This window comes from Lolium rigidum, chromosome 5 (genome assembly GCF_022539505.1).
Source record: "Lolium rigidum isolate FL_2022 chromosome 5, APGP_CSIRO_Lrig_0.1, whole genome shotgun sequence".
NCBI lineage: Eukaryota > Viridiplantae > Streptophyta > Magnoliopsida > Poales > Poaceae > Lolium > Lolium rigidum.
Genome location: NC_061512.1, coordinates 35,785,435 through 35,806,882, shown reverse-complemented (window position 1 = coordinate 35,806,882; position 21,448 = coordinate 35,785,435). Strand labels below are relative to the sequence as shown.

Below are 21,448 nucleotides of genomic sequence, written 5' to 3'. Positions count from 1 at the left end.
GGGGGAAGAAGCGGTGCAGAAATTGATCTATGATAGTGCCCGTGGTACGGAACCCGATGGAGATGACAACGAGTTCCAAGACTTTCTGAATCATTTCGGCGAGGGACTTGAGTCTGAACAAATTAGAAGAGACAACGAAGTGTCCATCACAAACTCCGGCGAGGTGTATATTTATGTATCAATTAGTCTATGTTCATCCCTAGATGCATTCATTTATTTGTATTTGCAATCCTTTGTGCGCTATATTATGCAGATCGAAGATGCTCGAATACAAAAGGGACGAAATCACGGACATTGGGTTCATTGACCCGCACACAATGCATGTTAAAACCATAGAAGATCCCCTCTATAACAAGGATACACCGGAGACTTTGCTAAGGTTTTTGAAGCGACAACGTGACAAAAGGCTAATAATTTGGCCTTACAACTTCCAGTGAGTTTTACTATCTTGTAACACATTATATTTTGCTCACCGTATGTCAAAATTTTAACTAATGACTTATATATATGACACTACATATTTAAACGTGCGTAGGTTTCACTTTATTCTTCTCGTCATCAATATGCACATTGGAGAAGTTGAAGTCTTTGACTCACTAAGCAAAGAATCGGAACTATACTTGTCTTATTATTTAATGCTCAAAAGGTAATTTTAATTCTTATCGGTTTGTTTCGTTAATTTCCTGCTATGAACTAATTGATAACTCTTTTATGCATTTTCTTTTGTCGGACAGCGTATGGGAAACTTTCATCAAGGAAGATAAGTCCCATGAATGGACACCGAAGCTGCGATGGCGTGCGAAAGTAAGTAGTACTACCTAGGTCCACACACCTTTAATTATCATATATACTTGACTATTGTTTGATTGAATTATATTCTTGTAAAGAAATGCCCGCAACAACCGCAAGGGACTGATCTCTGTGGATTCTACGTTTGCGAGTACATCAACAGAATTGTCAGCGAGAGAATGAATAATGAAAAAAATAAAGAGGTACGAAAACAATATTCACAAATTTGTTTTCTTATCATAAGTTGTGCTGAGTTTCAGTAATAGTTGTTTCATTGTGGTTTGAATATATATATATACACACACACATAGCTCATGTATTCATTTGTATCTTATTCTTTTATAGTTGGCAAGAAAGCAGAACAAGCTCTCAATCGATGACCGCTTCATAGCAATAGGCGAGGAATTGGCGGGATTCTTCCTTCGGGACGTCATACCACCATTCGCAGAGTTCCACTATGAATGAAGATGTACATGTTACATATATAGTTGACTCGAAGAGTACCACTATGCTACATGTGTTATCACCAAGATTTAACCGAGTCAGAGGTGGGCCGCAGCCAAGATGGGCTTAAAGAAATATATGTGGAGAATTATGTGGATCGGCCTTTTATACCAAGTTGGGCTTAATTGCCCGTGTATCTGTAATATATTAGATCGTATTTTAGTTTAGAGATAGAATCTTGGTCGTGCACGGTTTAGTGCATGCCCACATTAGAAAGTCCCCTGGACTATAAATATGTACCTAGGGTTTATGGAATAAACAACAACTCACGTTCAACCCCAAAAACAAACCAATCTCGGCGCATCGCCAACTCCTTCGTCTCGAGGGTTTCTATCGGTAAGCGACATGCTGCCTAGATCGCATCTTGCGATCTAGGCAGCACAAGCCCCACGTTGTTCATGCGTTGCTCGTACCGAAGCGCTTTTGATGGCGAGCAACGTAGTTATCATTAGATGTGTTAGGGTTAGCATTGTTCTTCGTTTAAGCATGCTTACGTAGTGCAACCCTTGCATATCTAGCCGTCCTCACGCCTATCCCGGGTGTGGGGGCGGCACCCCGCTTGATCATTATTTAGTAGATCTGATCCGTTACGATTGCTCCTTGTTCTACAAGGATTAGTTTAATATCTCGCAATAGTTTGGCCTTACAAAGGGGGGAGGATCCTGTGGCACGTAGGGTGGCGTTCGCAAGTCCTAAACGGGATGTTCCTAGGATCAACTTCATGTTGGTTTTCCGGCCTTGTTTAGGATCGGCTTACGAGCACCGTGCGTGGCCATCCGGCCCAACCTGGAGTAGGATGATCCGATTATGTGGTGAAAACCCTAAATCGTCGTAGATCTCATTAGCTTCATCTTGATCAAGCAGGACCACCAAGTATTCGTACACCCCGTACGGATCATGGGTGGATCGGCTCTTTGAGCCGATTCACGGGATAACCCGAGAGCCGATCGAGGCTCGTATTTAACGTTTACATGTATGCCCCGCAGAAACTAAGCGAGGCAATCTCATCACCTTCCCGACCAGGTATAGGTCAGGTGGCACGCCCTGCACTTCGCAACGCCGCGTGTGACCGGAAGAGCATTGCGGGCCGTCGCTCGGAGGGGTCTCAGCCAGCCGCAGCTCTAGGCTCCCCCGGCTCTACAAGTGTTGACAAGGCCGCCGCCCGCCGGTGGGTTTTGGCAGTCAACACATTCTCGGCACGCCGGTGGGACAATCGTCTACATCAACCACATCGCCATCTACATCCGAGATGGCGGACGGCACGCCGGCTCACCTACGAGGATCCGCTCGACGACCTCAAGAAGCAATACAATGAGATCAAGGCTACCCTCGAAGCCGACCTCATCGGCTCTTTTCGGAGAACCCGTTCTGGTGGCATCGATGGAAGGGGTTCTCACCGAAGGTGCACTCGATGGGATAGACCTTTCTTCCCCGTCGGAGGAACGCACCGTGGGTCCGCGGCAGGAGATCAACTACCCGGTGGCTCACTCGCTACACCGCCACTCGAGAACTTGGTTAACGTGCCGGAGCGTGTCGCTCGCGCGTGATCCAGGAGATCATGAGCCACCGCACTCGCCGTCGGACCAGCTCTCGGGACGCATCAAGGAGAATTGCCATTCCAGTCCCGTCCACCGCTGCCATTTGCGTTGGCAGCACTCTGCTGAAGTGCCGACTACACCGGCATTCCTCGTCTGCAGAATTGGTGGCGACCCCGGTGACTACCGGTTCTTAATGGAGGCGCCTAAGGAGATCCCTCATGGGTACGCATGCATGTATGTGCCGGATTGTGGTGATCGGGCACTCACAAACCAGGCCACAACATCGGGGACTCCGGCGAAGACAGGAGGAACGTCGGCGGCAGAGCGTACGTGGTTGACTAAATACGCCACACCGACGAAACTCCCGAGCCCGGCTCCTGCAGCCGGCTCGGAGCCGGAAAAGCAAACGTGGCAGGCCAAGTACGCCACCCCGGCGAATCTTCGAGTGCAACTCCTACGGCCAGCACGACGGATCGGATCGACACCATACCGAGAGACCAGTTCGGCATGATGCCGAAAAGAAGGGCGGTCGGCTATTCCAAGCCGTACCCGGACGATTACGAGATGATCCCGCTGCCACCAAAATATCGGCTCCCCGACTTCTCCAAATTCGGTGGATCGGATGGCTCCAGCTCCATCGAGCACGTCAGCCGATATTTGGCTCAACTAGGACCGGCTTCAGTGTCGGATCAGCTACGCGTGAGGCTCTTTTCACAGTCCCTCACGGGATCGGCTTTTGGATGGTACACCTCTCTACCAGCGAACTCCATCCGGTCTTGGAAGCAATTGGAAGAACAGCTCCATATGCAATACCATACGAAGCTTCCGAGTCCGGCATTGCCGATCTAGCACAACTACGTCGAAGCGCGGGGAAACGGTGACGGAATACATCCAGCGCTTCAGGAATCTTAGGAACCGATGTTATTCGGTTCGTATAACCGAAAAGGAAGCGATCGAGTTGGCAGTAGCGGGACTTGCAACACAGCTCAAGGACATGGCCTCCCAAGCAGATTATCCCTCACCGGCGCACATGGTTCGAAACTATCGGCATATGAACAGCGCCACCCCGACCTGTACCAAGACAAGTTCAAACGTGCAGTAGTCATGGTCGATACGGAGGAGGATGAAGTGCCTCGCGGGAGGCCAAGAGATAGCGAAGTGGCTGAGTGGACGCAGGAGGAACCCCGTGGCCTGCAAATGGGTAAAGCCGCCGGGGCCGCCCAGGGGATTTGATTTTGACGTGACCAAGACCGAACAAATCTTCGACCTCCTGCTCAAGGAGAAACAGCTTGACGGTTCCTCGAAGGTCTCAAGTTCCCCACGGCGAAAGAGCTAAACGGAAAGCCGTACTGCAAATTCCACAACTCGCTTTCCCATGCCACCAACGACTGCCGGGTGTGGCGTCAGCACATCCAAGCGGCGATAGAGAAGGGGCGACTAATTTTCAACCAGTACGCCATGAAGGTCGACACCCAACCCTTCCCCGCCGTTAACATGGTAGGAATCACCTACCCTGAAGGTTGCCAGCCAGGCCCCTCGTTCAGCATCAATATGGTAGGGCCTGGAAACCACTCTGGCAAAGATGGAGATGAGGGCAGCTGCTCTCACAGCAAGGATACAGATGAGGCCGCTCCATGCGATCGGCTCCGTCATGATGGCAAGCGCTATGTCACAGAGGGAGAGGTGAAGAATATAAGATATCGGCGACCCTCTCTCGATCACCTCCTCAACAAATATGTTAATCAACATGGTCAACGCCGGCAACCCTATTACGTAGAAGATCGTTTGGCTAGAGAAGCCGAAGATATCGTCGGCAGGATCACGATGAGGAGGAGCATGAGCGCTATGCCACGGAAGCATCAAGGGAGCAAGACGACAACGCCGGGCATTGGGACCGCCCCTTCTTCGTACACCGCCGGGATTCGGGAATGAGCCGATTGCCTACAATCGGCAATTGCCCGGAATGCAATCGAAAAAGAAGGAGGCAGCCAACGTGTCCGTGTTCGAGCGCTTAGGGCCTCTCCCACCACAAAGCAAACGCGCCGAGTCACCTCGTTGGGCAGATCTTGAAGATTCGAAGACGAGGGAGAAGTGGAAGAAGACAGTACCACCGGCCAAGGTGGTGCCCCGACGGACTCAGCCGTTCCCGTAAGCGCAGGGTTCAGCGATTGCGCGGCCCGGAGGAAGCCGAAAGGTTGTACCTGCATACGCTAAGAAAGGCACGGCCCGATCCGGCTGCAAAGGTTCAACGAACCCCGGATGAAGAGGGTCGTCCACGGAAAATGGAGCGGCGCCCTAAACAGAGGAAAGCCGATGATGAGACATCGGCCGGCACAAACATGGTACTCGTCTTGCCGACAGAGCGTAGCGCTCCACGACTCTACGGAGCACACAAGGTGGACGACAGCAGGCGCATCAAGTCAGAGGTTGGGTTGGTTTCATCCAGCCTGACCAAGTAGCAAGATCAAACCAATGGGCAAACCAGGAGAGGCTGATCCTTGTGATCGGCCCCAAAAATTTACGAAGGGAACTTACAAAACCTTCAACGAACAAGCAACGTGGAGGCCGATTCCAGCAATCGGCCAAAATTATCCTCACCTACCTCTCTGCCTGGATTCAACATATTTTCCAACAGAGCCGATACCATCAATTTTCTTGACAGAATCGGCTCGGGGGGGCACCCAGGTATATGGAAATATGAGGGTATACAACAGAAGCATCTCATCTTTTGTTGATGGTTATTGAAACATTGGGGGCCGATTAAGAAAAATCGGCCAAATAAAAAAAAATTTTTACAGCCGATGCGAGGGCATCGACTTTAGAATTGAGAGGCAGCCGATGCGCAGCCATCGACTTTAGTGGAATTATGCAGTGTTTATCGAGTCTCCACCAAATCTAGACCAATGGTGGTGCTTTCTGTTGCCTCGAGGGAGTAAAGCAATGGAAACTTCTCCAGCTGCTTCGAGCCGATCCGGGTTCCCGAACCTTTTCCGTCAAAGAGGAAACGGAGGATTATCGGCTGTCGGAGGAAGAAAGAGGATCGGCCGTGGCGCATTCTCTTCGACATTCTCGCCTCGAGTAAGGCTCGGGGGGCAACAGACCTAGTGGATACTCTGTTTAAAGAACCGATGAGGATACCATCGGCTGATCCTTCATTGCAACCCTCTTCACAATGATGGGTACCGAAAAGGATTATTTGGTTTGGTTGGAAAAATTCGAAGGTTGTTTCGAAAGTCCGAGCACCTTCCACCGGATTTAGAAAATCATCGGTTGAAGAAGAGAAGGGTGAATTTCAAAGGACCGATGCGGTGCGATCGGCTCATTACGCATTGGCAAAGGGGACGAATCGGCAAGGTCAGTAGAAGAGAGAATCGGCTCAATTAAAAGGAATCGGCAAAATCAAGATTGGGGAAAAGTTCTTCATTGATTAAGAGGAGATTTCTTACATAAGGAGCTAATTGCTCTCAAAAGGGGAATACTAGGGGTTCCACTGCCCCATCTACTACTACCGGCCCTATTCTAGGGGTCCTATCTATGGGCCATCACTGCCCTCGTCGTCGCTGTCGTCGCCATTATCGGCGCTGCTCCCGGCGGACTCGTCGTCGCTCCAATGGCCGCCGACCGGGCCCTCGTTGTCTTCATCTTCTTCATCAGCGTCGTCCTCGTCGCTGCCGAGTCGCTAAGATTGCCCGGCCAAGGGCAGAACCGCTTGGCCGGCGGCTCGTCGGAGGAGCCCTCGTCGTCGTCCTCCTCCTCCTCTTCCTCGCTCCTCTTCCTCCCCGGGAGAGGTGAAGTCGCAGGAGAAGGCTGTCGTCGTCACTCCCTCTTCCGTTTCCCCAACGGCGAGGAAGCGGAGGTCGCTCTCCCCGTCCGTCAAGGACTGGTCGTCCTCGGACCAGACGGAGAAGTCGTGGTCTGATTCCTCCCCCGCCGCAATGGCGCGGCGGGTGTTGGCCGCGTGGACCGCCGCCGCGTCGTACTCCGGCGTCGGCTCACGGGACGTGGAGGATTGGCTAGCAAGATCCGATGGAGCAGAGGAGGAGGAAGACATGGTGGCTGGGAGGGTTTTTGGAGTGCTAATGCGGAGGAGATACAAAGGAAGAACTGTTCAGAGCGGTTAAATCAAAGGAGGATATAGTGGAAATTCAATGCCACAGCAGTTTCCGAGGAAGTGGTGCCTAAAAAAAAAAAAAAACTGCCAGGTCACGCGGAGAAGTTGAGAAGGCAAGGCATCATCATGAGGGATACTGCGACGGTTCTGCCACGACATGACCCGACGAAGGAAAGCAGAGTGATTTTGGAATTACCAATTCCAAAACCAGGGGGGCATGTGTTATCACCAAGATTTAACCGAGTCAGAGGTGGGCCGCAGCCAAGATGGGCTTAAAGAAATATATGTGGAGAATTATGTGGATCGGCCTTTTATACCAAGTTGGGCTTAATTGCCCGTGTATCTGTAATATATTAGATCGTATTTTAGTTTAGAGATAGAATCTTGGTCGTGCACGGTTTAGTGCATGCCCACATTAGAAAGTCCCCTGGACTATAAATATGTACCTAGGGTTTATGGAATAAACAACAACTCACGTTCAACCCCAAAAACAAACCAATCTCGGCGCATCGCCAACTCCTTCGTCTCGAGGGTTTCTATCGGGTAAGCGACATGTTGCCTAGATCGCATCTTGCGATCTAGGCAGCACAAGCCCCACGTTGTTCATGCGTTGCTCGTATCGAAGCGCTTTTGATGGCGAGCAACGTAGTTATCATTAGATGTGTTAGGGTTAGCATTGTTCTTCGTTTAAGCATGCTTACGTAGTGCAACCCTTGCATATCTAGCCGTCCTCACGCCTATCCCGGGTGTGGGGGCGGCACCCCGCTTGATCATTATTTAGTAGATCTGATCCGTTACGATTGCTCCTTGTTCTACAAGGATTAGTTTAATATCTGCAATAGTTTGGCCTTACAAAGGGGGGGAGGATCCTGTGGCACGTAGGGTGGCGTTCGCAAGTCCTAAACGGGATGTTCCTAGGATCAACTTCATGTTGGTTTTCTCGCCTTGTTTAGGATCGGCTTACGAGCACCGTGCGTGGCCATCTGGCCCAACCTGGAGTAGGATGATCCGATTATGTGGTGAAAACCCTAAATCGTCGTAGATCTCATTAGCTTCATCTTGATCAAGCAGGACCACCAAGTATTCGTACACCCCGTACGGATCATGGGTGGATCGGCTCTTTGAGCCGATTCACGAGATAACCCGAGAGCCGATCGAGGCTCGTATTTAACGTTTACATGTATGCCCCGGCAGAAACTAAGCGAGGCAATCTCATCACCTTCCCCGACCAGGTATAGGTCGGGTGGCACGCCCTTGCACTTCGCAACGCCGCGTGTGACCAGAAGAGCATTGCGGGCCGTCGCTCGGAGGGGTCTCAGCCAGCCGCAGCTCTAGGCTCCCCCCGGCTCTACAGTGTTGACAAGGCCGCTGCCCGCCGGTGGGTTTTGGCAGTCAACAACATGTAATAGACATTTATAGAGTATGCCTCGGAGAGTACCACTACTATGCATGAAGATCGATCTTCATGCATAGTGCTTCTTAATTTGCGATCTTATGCAATTACATGTGTGTTATATTATATGCACTAACTTGCTATGCATCATCTTGATCTTCATGTACTACCTAAACCCAAACGCGTTTCTGGTGCATCGACGCGATATGAAACAAACCGATATCCCTAAACCCCTCCAAAAACCCTAAAACTTCAATTCTCCGCCGCGAAGAGATTCGTGCAAATTCCCTGCCGCGGGTGGGAACCTTTGGTACCGGTTCGTATTACCAACCGGTACCAAAGCTCCTTGGCCCCGAGCTCTCCCGGTGGCCCACGTGGAGGCCCCTTTTATACCGGTTGGTAAGCAACCGGTACGAAAGGGGGGGGGGCTTTAGTGCCGGATAATTTATACCGGTTGCTCAACCGGTACGAATGCCCCTCTGGAACCGGTACGAATGGACGTTTTTCTACTAGTGGATGCTCCAAGAAGTGTTCTGTAACCCTAATACGCCAATCCGAATATTCGTTGAGAAATAGTATAACCCTAATCCGCCGCCTCTCGGCTCGGAGCTCATCTCTTTTTAATTTTTTCTCACCTTATATTCTCATAAGTTCTCAGCCCTTTCTTCATGTATATGAAATAGGTGCGTAGAATAGGGTGTTGCGCTCGATTTGGATTTGGTGGACACGGGACCGGGTGGACCTAGTTTTTCCAAAATAAAAATTCTATTTCAAATTTTGAAATAATTCACGCATGTAAATATTGTCTTGATACTTTTACTGTGCACAAATTTTAAAGCAAGCCGTATGTGGTGTACAAAAAAGTAAGAATCTGTACTTATTTGAAAAGTAGAATTCTAATCATTAAAGTATTACTTTTTTTTAAGAATCATTAAAGTATTGCTTGAAGTGACATTTTTGTATAGGCCACATATATTGGTATTTTCTTAAAAATTATTCACCAATGCGCAATGTAAAAGTAATTCATTTTTTTGAAATTTTAGAGTATTGCACTCCTCTTTTCCAAGTTCTACTATGTAGCAAACGTGCAATATAGGTCTTTTTTTAACTCCCTTCGTCTCAGCAAGAGCTGATCCACTGTTTTTAGATACACGTGTATCTATAACTAAAATATTATTGTATACCTTCGTATCTAGATAAAGTTGAGCATTTTTTTTTAGAAATGGAGGGAGTAGTTAGTTTTTTTAAATCCAAACCACTTCATTAAAAAAGCAAACAAGCCGCCTCACTAAAAACCTTCCAATCCCCTTGGTACCCTGGTAAGGAAAAGAGTGCGAAAGAAACTTGCCGCTTATAGTATCGTTACATCGTTTGTCAGCACACTTACAATAAAATCAGGGGGGTCTTCGTGCCACACAGTTGACACGTCGCCAACACTATTTCTAGCAAACATATGTGCTGCCAAATTTGCCTCTCTAGGGGTGTGACTAAAGCTAACCTAAGTAAAACTACGACAGAGGAGAGTACAATCTTCATAGATAGCTGCCGCTGGACCTAGAGAATTCCCACCATGAGTCATCGCCTCAATAACATCCATACAATCAGAATTCACCTCAATACGGTTGCATCCTACTTGACCTGCCAAGATAAGACCATCCCGAAGAGCCCGGTTTCCGCCGTGGACGGGTCAGAGACATGAGGAATTCCACAGCAACTCGCAGCGATAAACCTTCCATGATCATCCCTAATAATAGCACATGTACTTCCTGATCCCGAGTTCACACAAAACCCGCGTCCACCTTCAGCTTGACATAGTCCTCTCTTGGTTTCACCCAGCCGGTCCTATCAACCCCATCTTTCTTCTTCTTTGCCCCGCAATAATTGAGAGTTAAAACAGCGATTGCCTCGTGCCGATCAAGGAGGAGACTGAACAGTTTCGCCATGAGGAACTTGCCTGCGTTCCCACCATATATACCACACAGCCACCACTAGCAGATCATTACGAATAATTTCAGTGCATAGAATTCTCGCTGCTTGTCTCGAGATACAGTAACCACTCTAGCCAAAGGCATTCTGACGTCCAGTCGAACTCTGACGTGAACGAAATTACCCATCCCTTGCACATCTAGTTCAACAGATAGGCACTTACCGACCTTCTTCTCAACCAAATTCCTGACCAAAGACTCCTTTCTATAACCTATTGGAAGTTTATGAATCTGAACCCAGACATTGATGAAATTCAGGTCGACTGAATCAGTTGGAGCCAACCCATCATATGGTTCAATCGATACAGCATTCTGTCGGAATAACCAAGGCCCCCCTTGTTCAACCTTAATCCAATCCCCAAGGCAAGAACATTGCTCACAGAAAAGCTTATCTTCTAGTGGTGTGAAAATAATTTCCTGAGTCGGACTCCATGCCACACGCATATGTTGTTCGAAGGTTTGGAAATTAAAACTGTTTGCTGTATGAACCCTAGCGAGAGCAGTCCACTTCATACCTTGTTTGGGCACGTCCTCCTCATCCTCGAAGACGAGATCATCTATCTCATCCTCTTCTATCCCGAGCCGCATCAACAGATCATCCAGGTTGCCATGTTGCTTCGAACCAGAACCGCCAAACGGGATCGTAGCACTTCCTTGAGACGATGACATACTCGATCACTAGTAACGGGAGAGAACCACGCAGATCAACTGGAAAGAGAGGACTCCACGCCGACGAAAGCCGACGAGGAGGCAGGAAACCCTAGCCGCCAGCCGATCGCCGATCGCCCGACTTCTAGGTCAAGAAAACGTTTCGCCGGAGGGAGTAGTTAGTTTCTCCTTTAAAGTTTGATTTTTTTTCTTTCAGTAAAATGGACAAAATCCATAGCTCTAGACTAGCAGCCACTGGACCGGGCTCTAGTACTGGGCCGTGCTGGGCCTCCATTTCATTTCACCATGTACCTCTCTCCAAACCGCCGCAACACCAACTCGTCGGCCGCTCTGGCGGCGGGCGAAACTTATTCTCCGCTTACTTCGGGCGCTATCTGGCGCTCCGCCTACGTCGATCTCTCTAATGGGCCGGCCCATTTCCTCGTCTTCTTCTTTTCTTGTCACGAGCAACAGGGATCGCTAACCGTACGTTTTCCTTTTCTCGGTTCACTGCTTCTTTCAACGTGTTTCAGTCCGCGAATTTATGGATTTTCACGGATTTGATAGCATGTTTTTTTATATTTTGACAGCATGCTTCTTTCTGGGTTATCCGTTTATTTTTTGAAAGGTTTTTTCTTTCTCAATTCTTATTTTTCTTGCATTTTTATTCTTTTTATTTTCTGTTTTCCTTTTCCTTTTCCTTTTCTGTTTTTGTTTTTTACAATGTAATTCTCTATGCTTTTCAGATTTTTAATTTTTTTTTAATTCTAAACAGTTTAATTAAAAAATTAATTTCAAAAAATGTTCAAACTTTTCAAAACTTTGAATTTGGGTAAATGTTCATTTCTAAAAAAATGTTCACTTTTGAAAATGTCCAGTTTTGAAAATTGTTCTATTTTGAAATTTTCCCTATTTTTGAACCTATTTGATTTTATGAAAATTTCTCATATTTTGAAAATCAAAAATCTGTACAAATTTCAAATTTGAACACTTTTTCATATTCGAACAGATTTTAAAAATGAACAATTTCAAAACATGAACAAATTTCAAATTAGAACATTTATTATATCCGAACAAATTTTAAATATGAATAAGATTTTAAAATTTGAACTTTTTTTTAGGTCCGAACAAAATTTTACCTATGAACATTTCAAAACATGAACGAATATGAAGTTAAACATTTTTTCAAATTCAAACATTTATTCAAACAATATAAAAAAGGAAATAAAATATGAGAAAAGAAAATTTTGCCAAACCTTTACGTAACAATTTGCAGCGAAAGTACGTAAGCAGCAGCAGAGTACGTACGTAACATGGGCCAAGCCCATCTTAACCAGCACATCGGATTCCCTAAGCGGAGCAGATAGATATCGCCGCTTAAGGCGATCAATAGGAGCTCCCCCGGCGGCGCCGCCCCAGACAGACCCTAGCCTCTTCCTCGTGGTGCTCGTCTGACCCCGCCGCGGTGGTCGCCGAAGATGGAGATCGAGGCCAGCGGCCCGTGCTCGAGGAAGAGGAAGTTCGCGGGACTGGGCTCGCTCGAGGCGGGGGCGGCTCCAGAAGGACCTACGACGGGGGACCAGGACCAGGAGCCGCCGCCGCCGCCGCTGAACGGAGACCGCATCAGCGAACTCCCCGACGCCGTCCTCGAGGAAATCGTCTCCCTCCTCCCCACCAAGCAAGGTGCGCGCACCCAGGTCCTTGCCTCCCGGTGGCGCCGCCTCTGGCGCTCCGCCCCTCTCAACCTCGACTTCCGTCCGTACCTATTCGACAAGGATGCCCAAGACGTCATCATATCGCGCATCCTCGCCGTCCACCAGGGTCCCGGCCGCCGCTTCTGCGCGCCCGCGTACCATCTCCACGGCGACCGAGCCGACGCCTGGCTCCGGTCCCCCGCCCTGGACAACCTCCAGGAGCTTGAGCTGTGCAGCTACACGTTTTACTTACCATTTCCACCGGCAACGCGGCAGCCACTGCCGGCGGCTGCCTTCCGCTTCTCTGACACCCTCCGCGTTGCCACCATCGGAGAATGCCACATTACCGACAGCACCGTCCAAGCGCTTCACCTCCCCAAGCTTCAGAAGCTCGCGCTTGAACGGGTCATCATCTCCGAAACCTCGCTGCACGCCCTCATTGCTGCTTGCCCTGCTCTGGAGTGCTTGCTGATTCATGATAGCACCGGCTTCCGTTGTGTCCGAATCAACTCCAGTAGCCTTCGAAGCATAGGCGTGAGAGGTTTTTGCTATCAGAGAGGGCTCAAATGTCTGGAACTTGTTGTTGAGAATGCCCCTTCTCTAAAAAGCTTGCTCCAACTTGGTTCGTGTGGGTTCCTGCATATATCTGTAATCTCTGCGCCCAAATTGGAGACCTTAGGCTACCTTTCTCCTGATTCTAGCTCCAGACTCGTGTTTGACTCCACAGTTATTCAGGTAGCTGTGCCCTTTCCAATTAGCTGCATTTCTTTGCGCTGATGGATTACATAGTACCAGCACTTATATATGGCGTAATCTTATCTTTCATGCTTAATGAAGGGATTCAAAGTTGATAGCTTTACAACAACGGTGCGCACTGTCAAGATTTTAGCTGTTGAAATATATGCTCTTAGTCTGGATGCTGTTGTTGACTTGATGAGATGCTTCCCGTCTTTGGAAAAGCTGTACCTTCAGGTGACAATTCATCTGTGATGTTTGTTCGTAGTATTCATTACTCGTTTGATCTATTTACTGTTCCGAAATGATTGGTTTTTATTTGTCTATGTTCATTTTCAGTCAGATGGACCAGGGAAAACTAACTTGTGGCGTCGTAAACACCAGAATCTTATAAGATCTCTCGACATCCGTCTGAAGACAGTTGTTTGGCGGTATTATCGGGGCATCAAGTCACATGTTGACTTTGCCACATTCTTTCTACTAAATGCTAGAGTGCTAGAGTTAATGACCTTTGAGGTTCATGACAAAGATTACAATGATGCGTTTTTTGCACAACAACGTGAGATGCTTCAGGTGGATAGCAGGGCCTCGAGAGGTGCACGGCTTTGTTTCACATCAGATTGGTCGTATCGCTATATCTCTTTGGATCCTAGTGTCCATGATTTAGATCCAGCTGATCCGTTTGAAAGGACCCAGCCTCTAAAAGCAGATACCAACTTTATGCTTTGTGGTAACTGTTAGTAGTTCTCACGTTTGTAGATTGGTTAAGTTTTTGGAACCTTATGGCAGTTAAACATGCTATTCATGATGCTAGTTCTGTTGAAACTAACCTGTGCCGATGGAGACTTATTTGATGAGAAAATGAAGATAAGCGTACCCAAATTGGTGGTTCTGAGTTTTGGTGTCACTACATTTGGTGTATGAAACTCGTCAGATCAAGGTATTACCCGTGGTGCAACAAGCCCCCTTGCCCAATTGCATGACCAAGCAGGTTCCTTGCCCTGTTTCATTCACCGTCAGCGTCCGTGGAATGTATAATTTGTCTGTCAATTTTGTTGCCTGCTGATGATGTAATGCCGAGGTTGGAACATTGTAAACTTGTACGGCAGTGGAGCCAATTAGTAAACAAATGTATTGATGTTTTTAGGAGTAGGTTGCTGTGCCTCTCCATCCCTCTGATTTATGGTTTCTTAATGCTGAACCCAAGTTTCTGCAATGATCAGCTGCTTTATGTTGTGGTAGTTATCTTGTGTGTTTTGCTTTTGGGTCACACTGTTCTGAATTACGTATTTACGTGGATTTGAGCCACGCCCAACAAGCCCAAGGGCGAAGCTCCCAGTAGGGCAAGGTTGGTGAATATACTTTGATGCTCGTGTTTTTTCTGCAAATTTTGAGTAGTCATACCTCGAAAACGGATTTCGTATGAAAAAGTTAGGCTTGTTTCAGTGAACATTGCGCAAAATCGATTACAAACCGAAAACATAGACTATTTACCTCCAAATGTAGGCTCATATTCTAAGTTCAATGTAACATTGCTTGTATTACAAAGATTTATCATTCACTGACCTTAGTATATATAAGGTAAACTCGAGTTATTCACTATTTATACTCATAGAATTGCAGACTTTGAAGATTTCTAGATATAAAAGACACATCATACTTTCTCTGACCTTATTGTCACTTCTTTAAGATGACCTTGATTTACCCATGGGCGGCATCAATTATTGAAAGTAATTTTTTGGCAATAAATATAATTAAGATCGAGTTGTCAATCGAACGAGAGATAATCGAACATGAGTGTGGATTTTGTACACCCACGCCCATGCGTGGGTGTACTCTGTACCGTTCGTTTGGACCTGGAGATTCGCGCGCGGAACAGCTGGTTGAACATTTTCCACACCCTTCGTCAATTTTCCCGTCGCATCACAGCTCCTTTTCCTTTGGCTTTTTCGCCGCGCGACCCGCTGCCTGCGCGTAGGATCTGTTCATGTCGGGGAAGTAGCCCCTAAGACCCGCGCGACCCGCTGGGTCTGTCCCAAAATCGGTAGGGCACCGGTCCTCCAATCCCCCCAACTTCTTCCACTGATTCCTAGCTTTCTTGCCGCTGGCCAAGATTCGCGATTTCCTCCCCGCCAGCCATCTTCCCCAGGCGCGGCGGCTGCTCCGTCCTCTACCGCGCCGCCGGCAGTCCTCCACCGCGCCGCCGGGAGGCCTGGAATAGAGCCATCTCCACCGCGCTCACGCAGGATTCGTCGTGCTCTCCCGCCGGCCATCTTCCCCCTTTCTGCTGGAGGCTGCTGAGTCGCACACCGCACCGCCGGGAGGCCTGAGAGCTCCACTTCGCCAGGCGTGGCCTAGCGCCATCTTCCCCGAAATTACTCCGACCAAATCCCTTTGCTGCCGGCAAGAAAATGTTTTTCTGTCCATCCCCACCTTGCCGGCTCGCGCCGCCTGCTTTTTGCCGGCGCGGCTGCTCCGTCTCCCACCTTCTTCGCTGTGCCGCTGATGCGACTGTTGTGCGGTGCAGCTACTCCACCACTTGTTCTCTCTGTGGTGCCCCCGTGCCGTCGGTGCGCAAGTACAGTATCTCGTGAGGTAACATGGGCGTGAGTAGCCATTGACTCCATTGACCATTGTTGGATGGCCCTCTACAGGAGAACATAGCTTTGGTAACACAAGCCTGTAACAGAAGAAAAACTGTGTTACCAATAAAATTGTAGTAACACATCATTTGTGTGGCAAGTTTGGCCAGTAACATATCTTTACTATTAAATTGCAATAGGTGGCTGCCTGGTATCACAAACGGGCCAAAGTTTTTTTCTATAGGCCCAAAAAAAGATCCGCCCGGTTCCGATCCAAAAATTCCTAAGTTGTACGTGCTTGTGGACTTTATTCGAACCCAACACAAGGAAACGATCGATCGGGTGATGTCTGGAGGTGTAAACAAGTGATCTATCATCTGTCTAAGTTCAACACGTCTCTTATGCAGACACATTTATCTCCTACCGTACTAGAGCCCAAAAGCAAACAATAGCTGCAGATAAACTAAAAAGAAATTGCACGCTGTTACAGACCGAAACTATCACAAAATTGAGGTACCCAACAAATAGCAATAGTGAGTGTCTTCAAGTGCAATGGGAGGAGGCGGTGGAGGGGCTCCGCGTTGCCGCCGCCAAAATGAAGGCTAGGCGGGCACCATGCATGCATGGCATCGCGACGTGCGCGGACAACACCGTAGACTGATCTCTTCTGGCGTACACAATTGGAGCTCCTCCCATACGATCCTCCGGCTGAGGACAGTGGTTGCGCATCGAGGATGTAGGCCAAGGGCTGCATCCTTCGACGTTGCAGACAGCGGCAACCCGCATGCCCCAAGGTCTCAAGGATCCCTCCGACCTCTCGCGGGCTCTCCTGCTCACTCCGACCATGGTTGCCATGGCGAAGGTCGCTTGAGCCGGCGAGTCGTCTGCCCCCATCATCCACGCGCACCCTTCTGAACTTGCTGGGCGGGACGTCTCTCTCTGAACCTCGCGGCCGTGCTGCTCTGAAAATCTCCAGCTGGAGGCCATGGGTGCAGGCTGGAGTTTAGCGCCTCCGCGTGGAGAACTTGCCGGACGGGACATGCCTTTGAATCTCCAGCTAGAGGCCACGGGCGAGGCTAGACTCTGGAGTTCAGCGCCTCCCGGTGGTGGGAGCTTCTACCGGTGATACGAGCTAGAGGCGATTTTCCATTTTATTTTTGAGTGGAAGCGGAGCTATCCTCCAGGGATCCCTCGCCAAGCAAGTCAAGTCAATAAAAAGTATCTCATGTCTTGGTTCAGTTCAGAATTGGGGCCAAGTGTAGCTTTACTATATCATTTTTGTCAGGATGGCAACAGAAATTAGAGAATATCAAGTCAGGTCAAGACATAAACTTTAACAATATGGTGACTTTCAATTCGGGTTAAGGATATGAAATATATACATTTACAATCAGAATGTAGATTATGAATACCAGGTCAAGATACAAATAGAGAATTCGAGATTCTTTTGCCATTGAAGTCCAGTGTAGGAATAATGCTATTTAGCATCTACATCTTCTAAACCGGGAATTGATTGGGCTATATGGTTGTTCCTTCTGCTGAATCAGGGTTAGGGTGGGGCTGGTTCTGAACTTATATTTAGGGGCACCTATAACCATAAGTCTACATTGACAATTTAAGCATGAGAAGATAAAAGTTTTCGGTATATCAGCTGGGCAATCAATCAAATGGAGCCAGTTCAATAATAACCATCAAACCTATAGTTTTGGTAGTACTGCACATATTTTTGTGGGTTAATATGGGCCATGCATCTTTTTCTATTCGTACTCCCGCTCTAGGCCTAATACAATTTACCACCACTCTTCTAAAATTAAATTTAATATAAATTAAATTGGAATTTTTAGGTTAAAATCAAGGTCGAGCATACAGTCAGACCAGCTAACCAGTAGACCATTCACCAGCATGTCTCCTTTATGCCGACTTAGCCAGAACTCTCCGTTCAAAAATAAAAGTACATCAAATTAAAAGATATTTAAATCATTATTGAACTCTCTGTCTAGGATTTTATTTCATTTGTACAAAACAAATGAAATGATGGTTGCGAAACTAGCTTTTACAGAGTTCATTGAAATGTTGATCCAAGCCAAAACGGCAATTCTTATTACACAACTCTACAAGTGCACATATAAAAAGATAACTCTACTACTTCAATTAGACATTCTATAAGGATATAAGCCGCCTCTTGTGCTCTCCTCGACAAGAAAATGGGGAAAGAGCGAGCTAATTCTAGGGTTACTAAGATCAATGATTTTGGGCCCGATTACTGTATGCATCGATTGTTGCACGATATCGCACCATGTTAAAATAAAAATCAGGCCGTAGCAACGCACGGGTATATTTGCTAGTCCTACGTAAGATCTGAAAACGTGTTACAAAGATACTAGTACAGTAACATGTACTTTTGTGTTACCCAAACAGTGTTACAAATTTTAGATTGTAGTAACACAGAATCATGTGTTGTATATAGTGTTACACAAGATCCCACAAGTATATGGTCAAAGGATAATAGAAGAGGTTGTTATCCAAGAAGAAGGTGGCAAATGCTAAGAGAGATGGGACATTGGGAGAAATGGACCTAAAAAAGAGAGCTCTTCAATTGTAAGCCATTGAGACCGAGGTCAAATTGCTCGCCAAGGATAACAGGATCATGTTCGCTAGCTTGAGCCTCATGGACCGGATAAACCGGGCTTGGTTCGAGAAGAAGAAAATTAGCGTCCGCCAATGCGATGAGTGATCTTCCTCGCAAATCTATCTTACTTTAGTATATTTCATATGCAACTTGTGTCCTTCTGCACTCTGATTCGGTACTGCGTATGAACTATGTGATTCACTAATTACTTGTAATTTGTTAGCACTATATTCTATTTTTGTGGCATTTTTCATTCATATGTTACCAATTGGGTTAAATATGAGAAAAGGCAAAAGACCACGCGAGCGGTGGCCATGTGGAGCAGCAGCCTCGCCAAAGAGTGATTTGCATTCAAGAAGATTCAGCGGTATGTATCTCACAACCAATGTTCAATGAAAGCATAGTGGTGCTCACTGAGAGAGAGAACACTAACAACGAAGCATAAGGAGGTTAGTGTCCAACATGATATACCACAAACATGTTAGTTGTGACATGATAATAGTGTTCAAGTAAGAATGTTCGATATATGGCATGTGATGAGAGAAGGTCGATTCGATTAATTAATCCTCATATAACATATGAGATTACTAAAAATCCTCATGTAATCTTCAATTACGCTAAAGTTGTACACCATGCATTCATTTTTGATGGGAAGCCCATCAACCACCATCATATTGCCTTCCTTGTTTCCAAATCTTTTTTAATCTACATGTTTCCTATCTTATATTTATATTAATTCAAATATTATTAGTTTTGTATTTTATCCGGTAAGACCATCGCCTTGATTACTTTCCTCTGCATGATCAACCATGACTAGTTGGCTCCGGCGATAAAAAGATAGCGAAGGCAGCGCATGATCGGCCGCTCGAGAGGAAGAACACGATCGTGCGAGGGATCTTGATTTATTTTATTTATTTATTAGGAAGGCTATCTTGTTCGTTTGATCAACAAATCTGATGTCTTTTGAGGAAAAAATTCCTTTCCCTCCATCTATTTGGTTATTTTGGTTGAGAGGGAAAATCACTGGATGAATTTTTTAGTTATTCGCGCTAACACAAATTTTTCCCTCCATTGATACCTCCTATAAATCCAGCCCTTCTAATTATACTCTTTTCGCCAGAGACATACCAATCTCTCCCGGAAAAAACGCATCTTTTCCCCTCCATCGCTCTCCACCGCGCCGCCACCACGAGTGCTCCTCCCTGTCGCCGCCCAGTGAGCTGTCCACCGCCGTGCCTCGCACCACTGAGCCACCCATCACCGCGCTTTCCTCCCTGTCGCACTGGGAACTCGATTCCCCAACTCCCGGTTGCGCCTGACGGCTCGCCCGGCCCCCTCCATCTCCCAGGCCTCAACATCGCGTGGAGTACAGACATTTCTTTAGCCCCCTGCAGCTTGTGGTAATTGGCCAGCCACGAGCGCTTCCTCAATTTGATGCTTGAAATTGATTTGGAACATCGTTGGTAATTTCTTGCATTCACATGTTTCTTGTGGTAGTATTACTCAGTTGTGCCACCCAAATTGCAGAGGGGACTCCACAACTTGTTATTCTTGATTTCCTTGTCCGTGAGTACAAACTTGTTCTAGGTTGTTTCTCCTCTATGTGCTGATGATACCACATTACTTCTATTACTTCCTTCATTTGAAGATGTCTCAGATCATGCACAAAAACGTAGCAGAGTTTCAGATTACTTAGTCAGTTCCTTCTCTGAGAAAAGATGAATAAAAAGGACAACTACGTTGCACTATGGCTATGGGCCTAGCTGAACATAGATTATATTCTAGGCTTCAGGTACTGAAACCAACAGTAGTGTTACCCTTAGGTTAAATTCGTCAGTTATAAGTTAAAAATTTGAGACTAAAACAGAACTAACACCAATTAGTTTGAGGCACTGACTTTACTGGAAGGCTCCTGCAATCTGGAGCTATTCCTGTGGGTTCCATTTTCTTTTCCTTCCTGAAACGTGAACATAAGCTTCTACAGTTCAGTTAACTGCTACTGACAAGAAAATTTACATCTGCCTTCTAACTTCTCTCAGAAATTATGGGTCATATCAACTCTTTACTGGTTGTACAATTTGATCGACCAACCATACAAGTAGGGTTTCTTTCTCAACCAGTCAGATCTCCATTTGGCAACGGGGAGAGAAACCGCTGGTTATTACCAAACCAAAACCATCCCCGTGAGGCGAAGTTCTTCCCGTCCCCGTCCCCAATAACTGTCACGGGGACAGATTACATACCATAACCATCACCATCGGGTAAACGGCTAACCAACGGTTACCCATCCCCAACAATAAAAGACATCCTTAACTATCAAGTTCAGGATATGTGCACAACAACGCATGTGAAGCAATGTACCTTTGAGCATGAGCTTGTCTGCCCCCAGTTTCTTCACCAGCAGTTCAATAGCCTTGTCATTCGATGTGCAATTATCAACTGTGACAGTAGAGAGCTTCTCATCAAGGTTCCATTCAAGCAAAGCTTCAGCCAGTTCTTCAGCAATAACCTCTGCAGTGTGTGGTGCTGGCACATAAATGAACCTACAAACAATAGTAAAAGTCATAACCAACAAGGATATATGACAAAAACGCCAATTTGTATCATAACCAGCAAGGATATATGACAAAAACACCCATATGTATCATGCTACAGCAAGCCTTTGTCACAAAACAAGACTAGAAATCATAGCTAGCAATGATATATCTCAAAAACACCACTATATATCATATTCCAGCAAGCATATATCACAAAAACATCACTATATATCATATTCCAGCAAGCTTATGTCACAAAATAGTACTAAATAGCACAAAACAGCAACCATATATCATACTCCA

At 46.8% G+C, this 21,448-nt stretch overlaps 1 protein-coding gene across 1 annotated transcript; it reads left to right on the top strand.

The window, feature by feature from the left end:
• The first annotated feature begins 12,409 nt into the window (after positions 1 to 12,409).
• Positions 12,410 to 14,638, top strand: LOC124655848 (F-box/FBD/LRR-repeat protein At3g26920-like). Its single transcript, XM_047194683.1, has 3 exons — positions 12,410 to 13,397; positions 13,500 to 13,634; positions 13,737 to 14,638. Exons 1-3 carry the CDS (start codon positions 12,447 to 12,449, stop codon positions 14,136 to 14,138), a joined length of 1,488 nt encoding a protein of 495 aa, XP_047050639.1. The 5' UTR covers positions 12,410 to 12,446; the 3' UTR covers positions 14,139 to 14,638.
• The last annotated feature ends 6,810 nt before the right edge of the window (positions 14,639 to 21,448 follow it).